Source organism: Mobula birostris, chromosome 2 (assembly GCF_030028105.1).
Source record: "Mobula birostris isolate sMobBir1 chromosome 2, sMobBir1.hap1, whole genome shotgun sequence".
NCBI lineage: Eukaryota > Metazoa > Chordata > Chondrichthyes > Myliobatiformes > Myliobatidae > Mobula > Mobula birostris.
In genome coordinates this window covers 172028940-172041777 of record NC_092371.1, presented here as the reverse complement: position 1 = coordinate 172041777, position 12838 = coordinate 172028940, and the positions used below count along the sequence as shown (strand labels likewise).

Sequence of the window (12838 nt, the reverse complement as noted above, 5' to 3'; positions counted from 1 at the left end):
GAAAATCACATGGAAGGCATTCAAGGACGTTGTTGAAATTTTTCTTGGCAGCTACAAAGCACCAAACTATGTGCAGCTGGTTGACAACATGCTTCAAGCACGCGAAACCATGAAGTGCAACATGTCACTAAAGATCCATTTTCTGCATTCCTGTTTAGACTACTTCCCTTCAAATCTTGGCACTAACAATGACGAGCATGGTGAAAGGTTTCACCAAGAAATTGCGGTCATGGAGAAATAGTATCAGGGCAACTGGAATCCAGCAATGCCTGCTGATTATTGTTGGACACTTAAGCAAGCCTCAGACACTGAGTAGAACCAAAAATCATTAGCAAAACATTTTTAGCTTAGTTGAACTATTGCAAAGCGTCAGCATCTTTATGAAATTAAAGATATTATATTCTATAAAAGTTAATTTCTTGTTTCTCCAAATTTCTATGTGATACAAGTAGTCTGAAATTAGATTTGTGTTCAGCTTCAAGAGTCTACTGTAAACAAAAAAAAAATTCTGAGGAAGCAACATTTTCGAAAAAGATTTGTTCTGCAGTGTTTCTTGAGGAAGCCTGATTTGAATCTGGTGTGCAGGGAATCCCCTGTAAAACCCTAGGGCAAGGGGGCATGGTTTGCAGCTTGGGTCTAAAATGATTTGAAGTTCCCTTGCTCAGAAGTGTGTGATTCTCTCAGCCTGAAAGGCAGAGGTATGCTCACATTTGGAATGTTCATGGTTTGAGAATCCCTGAAGGTATGAGGACTGGATGGGAAAGTGGACGGAGTCAGAGGTTGACTGTGACCTTGTTGAATGAAGCAGCAGTACTTCACTCCCACTCCTGTTGATATTCAAATGCACTGAAGGTTGGATAACCCAATCTGAGGTGCTCCACCCCATAGTGCCAAGGAAACTATTGTTTGGAATAGCTTATTGTCTTTACACAAGGGTGCCTTGAAATTTCTAGTGATATAAAGCCACAGAGTATCCAATTATACATGGAAATAATAAATACAATAATAAATACGGCAATGTGTTCACCACTATCTCCTCACCTGCCCAATCACATCATTCTGGCACCCTTCCACCTTCCCTCTCCCCCATCATCCACTCTCTTCTCCCCATCATCCACTCTCCTCTATTTGTTTCCTTCTTCTGCATCCTTTACCTTTTCCACATATCACCTGCCAACTTCTCACTTCATCCCCTCCCCTCTGCCAACTCCCGTCACCATCACCTGGTCTCACCCATCAGCTGCCAGTTTGTACTCCTTCTCCCCCCCACCTTCTTATTCTGCTTCTTCCCCCTTTCTTTCCTGTGCTGAGTCTTGGCACAAAACCTTGACTCTTTATCTCTCTCCAGAAATGCTGCCCGACCTGCTGAGTTCCTCCAGCATTTTGTGCCTGTTGCTCAAGATTTTCAGCTTCCGAAGTCTTTCTTGGATCTTAGGAAATAGAAGGCATGTTTGAGCCTTCTGTGATTGTGACCATCCCATCAGTAGGAGGGAACCCATGCAGTCACAGGGAGAACATGCAAACTCAAAACGGACAGTACCCGAGGCCAGGGTTGAACCCATATTTCTGGCACGAAGAGACAGTGGTTCTATCCATTACACCACTGTCGTGCCCCCCATTATACATTAAAGTGGAACTTTTAAGAGATAACAGTAACATATTAATATATTAGCAAATATTTCAGTAATCGATTAATAAGTATACCAGTATTACATAAATAAATTAATAAATATACTTTAATAATGATTTAGAATAAATAAGATCATATTGAATGTGAACCGAAGGGCCTGTTTCTGTATGTGTAATTATGCCAGTGATACATTGTAATTCAATTTGAATTTAAAAGTACAGATCAGTGTTTGGCTTGGTTTCAGATGATCTTGTATACCCAGTGGCCGCTGAGTGTATGTTTATGATCTTCTGTTATTGTAGCACATCCACTTCAAGGTTCAACATACTGTGCATTCAGAGATGCTTTTTTGCACAGCACTGTTGTTACACATGGTTATTTGAGTTACTGTTGCCTTCCTGTCAGCTCGAACCAATCTGACCATTCTTCTCTGACCTCTCTCATTAACAAGGCTGCCACCCACTGGATTTTTTTTGTTTTGCACTCCATTCTCTGTAAACTCCAGAGACTGTTGTGCGTGAAAATCCCAAAAGATCAGAAGTTTCTGAGATACTCAGGTGACCCCTTCTGGCACCAACAATGATTCCACAGTCAAAGTCACTGTGATCACATTTCTTCTCTTGAACAACTTGACCAGGTCTACATGCTTTATGAGCTACTGATTAGATATTTATATTAATGAGCAGGTGTACAGCAGTATCTAATAAAGTGGCTACTGAGTGTACTTACTCGTTAAATAATTGTTAATACTCGTTAATGAAGTAGATACTATCTTTAGCTGATAAGAAACTTAGAACATAGAACACAGAACAGGAACAGGCCCTTGAGCCCATGATGATGTACTGTTCTAATCAAACTAGTAATTAAATACTTAACTAAACTAATTACTTCTGCCTACACAATATCCCTCCATTCTCTGCACTTCCGTTCTAGGCAGCGTGATCCAGGCACCTAACATTCTCTGTAAATATAAAGAAACAACCCTGCACATCATCTTTGAAGTTCAGCTCTTTCACCTTAAATGCATGTCCTTTAGTATTAAATATTTCAACCCTGGGGAAAAAAAGATTCCAACTATGCCTCTCATAATTTTATAGTCATAGAATACTATAGCACAGAAACGGGCCCTTCAACCCATCTGGACAATGCCGAACCATTAATCTGCCTAGTTCCATTAACCTGCACCTGGACCATAGCCATACATACCCCTCCCATTCATGTACCTATCCAAATTTCTCTTAAGTGTTGTAATTGAACCTGCATTCACCACTTTCACTGGCAGTTCATTCCACACTTCCACTACCCTCTAAGTGAAGAAGTTCCTTTTCGAGTTTTGTTAAAACATTTCACCTTTTACCCTTAACCCATGACCTCTAGTTCTAGTCTCACACAAACTCAGTGGAAGAAGCCTGCTTGCATTCACCCTATCTATACCACTTATAATTTTACATATCTCTACCTAGTGACCTGCTGCTCACTGTGTAAATTGTACCTTTGTTTGTCCTCTCAAATTGTAACACCTCACATTTGTCAGCATTAAATTCCATCTGATATTTATCAGTCATTTTTGCAGCTGGTCCAGGACCCACCGCAAGCTTTGATAGTCTTCTTCACTGTCCACTACACTCCCAATCTTGGTGTCATCCGCAAATTTGCTGATCAAGTTAACTACATTGTCATCGAGATCATTGATATGAATGACAAACAGCACCGATCCCTGTGGCACAGCAATAATGATAGGTCTCCGGTCAGTGAGGCAACACCCTCTGGCTTCTCTGACTAATCCAATTTATTGCCTCTTCTTTACATGTACATAAATGGTGCAAAAAGAAAACAAATATAGTGAGTTAAAGAGCAAAAACAGTGTGGTATAAAGAGGATATCTTTGAAAAATTGGTGTACTCATTGAGAGTTCCAATGCCAAAGACTGACTGGATTCCTTTAAATGTTTTACACTCTGAACAGGTCATTGCTATCGTTATGGATGTGTTCACTGATGTGGACATCTTCAAGGAAGTGCTGGATGCTGCCACCAGGGGGGTTCCCATCTACATTGTTCTTGATGACTCCAACTTCAGACACTTTACCGCCATGTGTGAGAACCAAGGTGTTCACCTCCAGAGGTTCATGGTAAGAGTCACTTGTTTTGGAGGGCCTGCATGGATGTTAGCTGGGTCACAGCTTTGTTGGTGGGACAGCAAAGCAGGCACAAAGCAGAAGGTTAAAAGACACTGAAGTAAGGGAGATTCCTGCAATGCTCAGCTGATTCTTAAACACATTCTTGATCCACTTTCTCCATGGAGGACACAGAACAAAATTCATAACAGTGTGGAGAAACAGAGGGATCTTGGCGTCCTCTTTCATAGATCCCTCAAAGTTGCCACATACGTTGCTTGGTGGTTAGGAAAGTGTCTCGTGTGTTGGCCTTTAATAGTTGGAGGACTGAGTTCAAGGGCTGCGAGGTAATGTTGCAGCTCTATAAAACTGGTTAACACATTTGGAATATTGTGTTCAGTTCTGGTCACCTCATTATAGGAAAGAATTGTAAGCTTTAGGGAGGGTTCAGAAGAGATTTGTGGCGCATGGCCAAGTGGTTAAGTAGTCTAGCGATCTGAAGGTCGCTAGTTCGAGCCTTGGCTGAAGCAGCATGTTGTGTCCTTGAGCAAGGCACTTAACCACACATTGCTCTGCGACGACTCCAGTGCCAAGCTGTATGGGTCCTAATGCCCTTCCCTTCCCAACATTGGTGGTGTGGAGAGGGGAGACTTGCAGTATGGGCAACTGCCGGTCTTCCATACAACCTTGCCCAGGCCTACGCCCTGGAAACCTTCCAAGGCACAAATCCATGGTCTCACAAGGATAACAGATGCCTAAAAGAAAAAAAAAAGAAGAGATTTACCAGGATGTTACCTGGATTAGAGATTTTGTTTTATCAGAATATGTTAAATGAGCTAGGGCTTACTGTTGAGTGGTGACTTGATAGAGATGTTTAAGATAATAAGAGGCATACCTGTAGATGTAGTGGAAAACAAGTGCCTTTTTGGCTTTGTGATAAAGTTTGTAGATGATATGAAGGTAGGTGGAGGAGTAGGTAGTGCTGAGGAAGCAATGTGATTGCAGCAGGACTTAGACAAATTGGAAGAATGGGCAAAAAAGTAGCAGATGGAATACAGTGTTGGGAAATGTATGATAATGCATTCTGGTAAAAGGAACAATAGTGCAGACTATTACCTAAATGTGGAGAAGGTTCAAACATCAGTGGTGCAGAGGGACTTAAGAGTACCATTGCAAGACTCCCAGAAGGTTAATTTACGGGTTGAGTCTGTGGTAAAGAAGCCAAATTAAATGTTGGCATTTATTTCAAGGGGAATAGAATATAAAAGCAAGGAGATAATGCTGAGCCTTTATAAGACACTAGTCAGGTTGCACATGAAGTATTGTCAACAGTTTTGGTGCCCCATATCTCAGAAAGGATGTGTTGTCATTGGAGAGAATCCAGAGGAGGTTCATGAGGATGGTTCCAGGAATGAAGGGGTTAACAGAACAGGAGCATTTGGCAGCTTTGGGCCTGTACTCACTGGAATTTAGAACAGTGCATGGGATTGCATTGAAACCTACCGAATGTTGAAAGGACTAGATAGGGTGGATGTGGAGAGGATGTTTCCTCTGGTGGGGATATCCAGAACTACAGGGCATAGCCTCAAAATTGAGGGGCAACCTTTTAGCACAGAGGAAAGGAGGAACTTTTTTTAGCCAGAGGGTAGTGAATCTGTGGAATGCTCTGCCACAGACTGTGTATTTAAAGCAAAAATTGATAGTTTCCTGATCGGTCAGGGGATTAAATGATATGGAAAGGAGGTAGGTATATGGAGTTGAGTAGAATCCAGGATCAGCCACGATGGGATGACAGAGAGACTCGATGGACTGAATGGCCTAATTCTGCTCCTATGTCTTATGGTCTTTTCCTAGGGCAGAAATGTCTAATGTGAGAGGCATAATTTTAAAGTGATTAGAGGAAGGTTTTGGGGAGATATCAGAGATAAGTTTTTTACACATCAAGGGGTGGGTGTGTAGCACTGCCAGGGATGGTGGTAGAGGCAAATACATGAGGGACATTTAAGAAACTCTCACATTAGCACATGGATGAGAGAAAAATAGAGGACTATGTAGATGGAAAGCGTTAGACTGATCTTGAAGTAGGTTAGAAGGCTGACATAGCTTTGTAGCTGAAGGCCCTATACTTTACTGTAATGTTCTGTATTCTGTAACAGAATTAGGTGATCACAGGGTGACTCCAGCCTTCACTGGGCCTGTAGTTTTGACTCATCACACAATACATTTCCAGACTCACAATGGTGTCTGAGTTGAAGGGGATCATGGAGGTTGTGCTTGCTGGCTACTCCCGCCTTGCAAGGTTTGATAGAACAGATATTTGAGATCTTGGTAGGTGCCTTAGGTAGCAAAGGAGTCATCTATGAGACATTCCCTAACTGTGATCACAACCTATTCTTCAAGACTTCTACCTTTCAGTCTGGGCTCCCTGATACTCAGCTCAGCGGATGAATTATTTGTCCTTGGTCTAATGATTATTTTTGCATGTTTGGCATTGTAGGTCTCACGAGTCTTCTATATTTTCTTAGCTTTCCTTCATCCTTTTTGCTGATGTATTGTCCATATTCAGATAACCCAGTTTAAGGTTAAGGAAGAATTTTTTCCATCATTGAGAATTAGAGTCATAGAGCACCACAGCACAGAACAGGTCCTTTGGCCCATCTAATCTGTGTAGAACTGTTATTCTGCCTTATCCCCACCATTGAGCACATCTACAGTGAGCGCTGTGTCTGGAAAACAGTGTCCAGCGTCAAGGACACCCACCATCCAGGACATGTTTTCTGCTCACTGCCGCTGGAGGTACAAGAGCCTCAGGACTCACACCACCAGGTCCAGGAACAGTTGTTACCCCTCAGCCACCAGGGTCTTGAACCAGAGGGGATAACTTCACTTAACTTCACTCACCCCAGCACTGAATCCTTCCCATAGCCTGTGGACTCACTTTCAAAGACTCTTTACCTCATGTTCTTGATATTTATTGTTATTTTTCTTTAGTATATGCACAGTTTGTTGCTTTTTGTACATAGGTTCTTTGTCCATCTTTGAGTGTGGTTTTTCAATGATGCTATTGTGTTTCTTTGTAATTACTGTGAATTGCCCAGAAGAAAAATAATCTCAGGGCAAAATAGAGTGCTGTATACGAGGGATGATTGATAAGTTCGTGGCCTAAGGTAAAAGGTGTCAATTTTAGAAAACCTAGCACATTTATTTTTCAATATAGTCCCCTCCTACATGTACACACTTAATCCAGCGGTCGTGGAGCATACGGATCCCTTCTTTGTAGAAGTGGTCCATAGCAGGGGTGAATGATAAATTCGTGGCCTAAGGTAGAAGGAGATGAGTTATTAACTTCAAACTTTCTGCATTATCACTCAAAGAGTTGAACTGCACGCGCATGTAACGAGAGTGTTTTGGACCTCCAGGTGGTCCACAGCAGGGGTGATTGATAAGTTCGTGGCCTAAGGTAGAAAGAGATGAGTTATACAGCTCTCGTTACATGCACATTTATCTCCATCTACTTTAGGCCATGAACTTATCAATCACCCTGCTGTGGACCACTTTCTGGAGGTGCAAGACGCCGACTTCTACAAAGAAGGGATCTGTATGCTCCACGACCGCTGGACTAAGTGTGTAAATGTAGGAAAAATAAATGTGCTAGGTTTTCTAAAATTGATTCCTTCTACTTTAGGCCACAAACTTATCAATCACCCCTCGTATATGTACTTTGATAATAGATCTACTTTGATCATTGAACTTTGAACTTTCCATTCACCTCCTGTCCATGTACTTATCCAAACTTCTCTAAATGTTGAAATCATACCTGCACCCACCATTTCCACTGGCAGGTCATTCCACATTCACACCACCTTCTTAGTGAGTAAATTAATATTTTACCTTTCACCCTTAACCTATGACCTCTAGTTCTAGTCTCATCTAATCTCAGTGGAAAAAGCCTGCTTGCAGTTACCCCTCATAATTTTGAATACTGCTGTCAAATCTCCCCTCATTCTTCTACATTGCAGGGAATAAAGCCCTCGCCTATTCAAACTTTCCCAATATCATATAAATTATATCATCATAATTAATAATGGAATTATAGCTTAAGTTTCCTTGAAAGGCTTTGAGTGATTTGGAGAACAAATAATATCATAAACCACACATACAAACCCAGAGCGGATAAAAGGATGAAAACTGGGAATGGAATTTTTTATTTTATTTGGAAATACAACATGATAGCAGGCCCTTCCAGCCTGATGAGCCTTGCCACCTGGCTACACGCATTTGACCAATTAACCTTCTAATACGTATGTCTTTGGAGAGTGGGAGGAAGCCAGGTTACTCTTTGGAAACCCATGTGGTAACAGGGGGATGTACATATTCCTCACAAACAGTGGTGGGATTGAACCCAAATCATTGGTGCTGTAACAGCAGTGTGCTAACTGCCGTGCTGTGGTACCATGTCATTTATTTTTTCAAGGTTTTTAGAATGTTTTGAGAATTTTTAGAATATCCTACAGAATTTTATTTTTGACAGCTTTTGTTTATCTACTGAAATTTTGTGTGAAGACCAGGCCTTGAGTGCAGGAGCCCCTCTGTCATTAACCAGAAAGGATGTGCTGGCACTGCAGGAGATGAAGAGGAGGTTCGTGAGAATGATCCTGGAAATGAAAGAGTTAATGAATGAGGAGCAGCAGATGGCTCTGGATCTGTACTTGCTGGTGTTTAGAAGAATGAGGGTGGGATCTTATTGAAACCTATCGAACATTGAAAGGCCTAGATAGAGTGAATATGGAGAGAATGTTTCCTATAGTGGGGGAGTCTAGAAACAGAGGGCACAGCCTCAGAATACATGAACTTCCCTTTTGAACACGAGGAATTTCTTTAGCCAGAGGGTAGTGAATCTGAAGAATTTATTGCCACAGATAGCTGTGGAAGCCAAGTCATTGGGTGTATTTAAAGCAGAGATTGATAGTAAGGATGTCAAAGGTTGTGGGAGAAGGTAGGAGAATGGGGTTGAGGGGATAATAAATCAGCCATGATGGAATGGCGGAAAAGACATAATGGCTTGAATGGCCTAATTCTGCTCCTAGGTCTTATGGTCATAACTACCAGATGGCCACAATAGGACAATCTATAATGATAAAGGTAAAAACTGCTTCAAATAATCATGTCCTGTATTAGTCATGTTCAAGCACATCATTACTCAAATAAAGACCAAACAGAACCATATTTACTCAACAACCAATTAGCAAAACATTCAGTCAAACCTTATGTTTATCCCATCCTCACTATTTCAAAGGAGCTTTTCCCAAGAATTACATCAAGGTGATTCAACATTACTTTGCAAAGTGCTTTCTACTTTATTCTCAGTTTTGATTAAGGATTATTGGTGCATCGAAGTATAGGAACACAAGAATGTGTGTTTTTGCGGTTCACTTCCTCAAATATGCTCTGGCGTACGGCCATTCAATTGCTTCCATTGAACTTCTATTGAGTCCTATTTTTCTTCCTTTGCTCTGTACAAAGATACAGAAGCAAGAATACGACAGATGGTTCTTTGACACTGATCTGTCATTTACTGAGATTGGAATTGGAGTTGGTTTATTGTTGCCACATGTACTGAGATACAGTGACAAGCTTGCCTTCTGAACTGTTCATACAGATCAATTAATTACACAGTGCCTTGAGGTAGTATGAGGTAAAACAGTAACAATGCAGAACAAAGTGTAACAGACACAGAAAAAAAGTGAAGATCAGGTAGGTAATAAGGAGCAAGGTCATAACAAGGTAGATTGTGAGATCATGGCTGATCTGTATTCTGGCTGCATTATTTTCACTCTTCCCCACCTCTCTGAAACCTCTTAAACTTCAGCAATTGACGAGCAGCTGCAAAGAATCCAGATCTCCTCAGAGTGTAGCAATGTGCTATAATTTCACTCCTGAGATGATTAGTGATAAAATCTGTCCCCTAATCTTTTCCCCCTCTCCCTTCCCTCTTCTTCAATTCCCCATTCTGGTCCCCCTTTTGCACCTTCTCCTCACCTGCTTCTCACTTCCCCCTGAGCCCCCTTCTCCGTCCCTTTCTTCCATGATCCACTGTCCTCACCTATCAGATTCCTCCTTCAGCCTTTTATCTTTTCCACCCATCACCTACCAGCTTCTTACTACATCACCCTTCTCCCACCTACCTGGCTTCACCTATTTCCTTCTAGTTTATACTCCTTCCTGTTCCCCCCTCGCCCCACTCCACCTTCTTATTCTGGCATCTTCCCCCTTCCTTTCCAGTCTTGATGAATGGTCTCGACCTAAAACATCAACTGTTTATTCCCCTTCATAGATACTGCCTGACCTGCTGAATTCCTCCAGCGTTGTGTGTATGTGGCCCTAGTCTTTTACTGCTCATCAAGTAGAAATAAGTTCACTGGCACTTTCCATGGATCCCTATTGAACAAAAACCTCAGCCACACTCGCCATAATCATTCCAACAACCATTGCATTTTGAGAGGAGAGAGACTTTCAAGTTCTTGCTACTCATTGTGTGAAAACTTACGTATGATTTTAAGATGATTACACCCTGCATTAAGGTAGTATAAGGGAAAACAATAACAACACTGAATGAAGTGTAACAGCTATAGAGAAGGGGAAACATAAATAGACAATAAGGTGCGAGGTCAGAATGAGGTAGATTGTGAAGTCAAGAGTCTATCTTATTGTACAAGGGGGTAGAAGCTCTCCTTGAGCCTGGTGGTACGTGCTTTCAGGCTTTTTGAGGAGGTCCAAGCTCATGTGATACACTGCCACACTGCCCACTGGTTTAAGCCCTGAATGCATTAGTTCTCATGCTTTTCCCTTGTACACTCAGTGCACTATAGTAATGAATCTAACTGTATGAATGGCATACTGAACAAAGCTTTTTGCTGTGCTTCAGCACATGTGACAATAATAAGCCAATTTACCCATTTGACCTTTTGCCCCTTAACCCTGGGTTAATGTTCAAGTTCAAGTACGACTTTATTAGAGCTCAGGGCATTCTGGAGTTCAGAATTCAATTCCGGTGCCATCTGTAAGACGCTTGTTCTCCCCATGAGTGTGCGGGTTCCCTCTGGGTGTCACGGTCCTGATTGGTTACTCCCTGGTTCCCTTTAAATTTCCTTTCTGTCACGATCAGGACCGTTGACTCCTTGTTTTCCCTTAATTCATTGCTTCCCCATGTTTCTTCAGCTCTGTAATTAAAGGCACTTGATTCTCAGCTGAACCAGCAGTATATAGTGTCCGGCTTACAGCCTCTCGGCGCCAGATCGTTACCTGATGTCACCTCACGTCACCGAAGCAAGTGCGAGCAAGTCACCCTGCTGGAGTGAGCCAAGTCTCCTCTCCAAAGCCAGTGCCAATAAGTCGCCTCTCCTCACCGGAGTGAGCCCATCAAGTTACCGCACCTGAGCGAGCCTGCTATGCTACCTCGCCAGAGCGGGTCCATCAAGCTAACCCACTGGTGTCATGGTCCGGATCTGGGCCCCTTTAAATTTACCTTGTTTATGTTACGATCCGGACCGTTGATTCCCTGTTTTCCCGTGTCCCTCGACTTTGGTGATCAGAGGCAATTAATGCTCGGCTGAACCGGTAGTTTATAGTCTCCGGCTTTCAGCCGTTCAGCGCAGGAGTGTCTGCAAAGTCATCCAAGGTATGGTGTGCTGATGTCATCTGGCCGGAGCAAGCCTAGTCTCTGCCGAAGCGAGTGCTGGTAATTCGCCTTTCCTCATTGAAGCAACCCTGTCCAGTTACCTCGCCAAAGCGAACCTGCAAGGTTTCCTCACCGAGGTGGGTCCGTCAGTTAACCCGCCGGAGGGAATCTAGAACCACTGTCTACTGCTCCTGGGCCGAGTCGAGAGCTCGCCACTACCCGGAGGCTCCAAGTCAAGTCCTGGCCCTGGCGGCATTCTAGCACCAGGTCAAGTCCTGGTCCTGGTGGCATTCTAGCACCGAGTCAAGTCCTGGCCCTGGCGGCTTCCCAGTTCTGAGTCAAGTCCTGGCCCTGGCGGTCTGTGATTCCTGTCCTACCCCCTTGTCTGAATCCCTTCTCTGTCCCTCTTGCCTCTAGCCCTCGTCTGCAGCCCCCGCCTGCACTTCGGTCTAGTTCCATCACCAGAGCTAGATAGTACTGTCTGGTGTTCATTCGTGTTGGTCTTGTCTTGTCTTGTCCTCGCCTCTGTGGGGTAAGTCAGGCCGTTGCTTCGTGGGGGGGTCATGTTTTGTCTTGTCTGGTCCTCGCCTCCATGGGGGTAAGTCTGGCAGTCTCACTGTTGCCCCGCGGGGAGTCATGTCTTGTCCTGTCCTCACCTCCGTGGGGTAAGTCAGGCCGTCTTGCTGTTGCCCCATGGGAGGTCATGTCTTGCCTTGTCTTGTCCTTGCCTCCAAGGGGTAGGTCAGGCCGTCTTGCCGTTGCCCCGCAGGGGGTCATGTTCTGTCTTGTCTTGTCCTCGCCTCCGTGGGGTAAGTCAGGCCGTCTTGCCGTTGCCCCGAGGAGGGTCATGAGTCCCGGCCCTATGTCCTGTACCCAAGGAGGGGTCCCAACTCTGTGTTTTGTGTACGTGTGCATGGTTCCATGTACCTGCTCTCCCGAGACCGAGGCTCTGTGTTCCCATGTTCCTCCTCTCCCTAGCCCATGTCATGTCCTTGCCTGGTTCTGGGGTCCGAGCCCGAGGCAAGACCCAGGTACTGAGTCCTTGCCCAGTCTCGGGCTCGGAGTCCATACCCTAGCCTCTTCATGTCTCCTCTAGTTCTGGGAGCCGATTCCAAGTCCTAGCCCAGACCCTTGGTCCCAGCCTAGTCATAGTCCTCAGTCCTTGTCCAGTTCGCTACTCCTGCTCCTGCCTAGCTCTCCTGATATCGAACAATAATCTAAATTTAATTAACCTCACAAGATGTGTCTTGCATTTGGGTCCACCCTTGCTCCCAATGCCCCACCATTGTGACAACCGGAGTGAGTCAAGAGCCGTTGTCTGTAGTTCCGGGGCGAGTCGAGAGCTCACCGCTACTTGGAGCCACTTCATGCCAAGATAAAGAACTGTCTATCGTTGTGTGGTTTTGTCTCTTCGT

At 43.8% G+C, this 12838-nt stretch overlaps 1 protein-coding gene across 1 annotated transcript in view; it reads left to right on the top strand.

The window, feature by feature from the left end:
* fam83b (family with sequence similarity 83 member B) overlaps nucleotides 1–12838 on the top strand; it is a 38499-nt gene that overhangs the window by 17838 nt on the left and 7823 nt on the right. The window contains exon 3 of the mRNA XM_072278259.1: nucleotides 3596–3760. Within this exon, the coding sequence (XP_072134360.1) occupies nucleotides 3596–3760 (165 nt within the window). The remainder of the gene's footprint in view (nucleotides 1–3595; nucleotides 3761–12838) is intronic.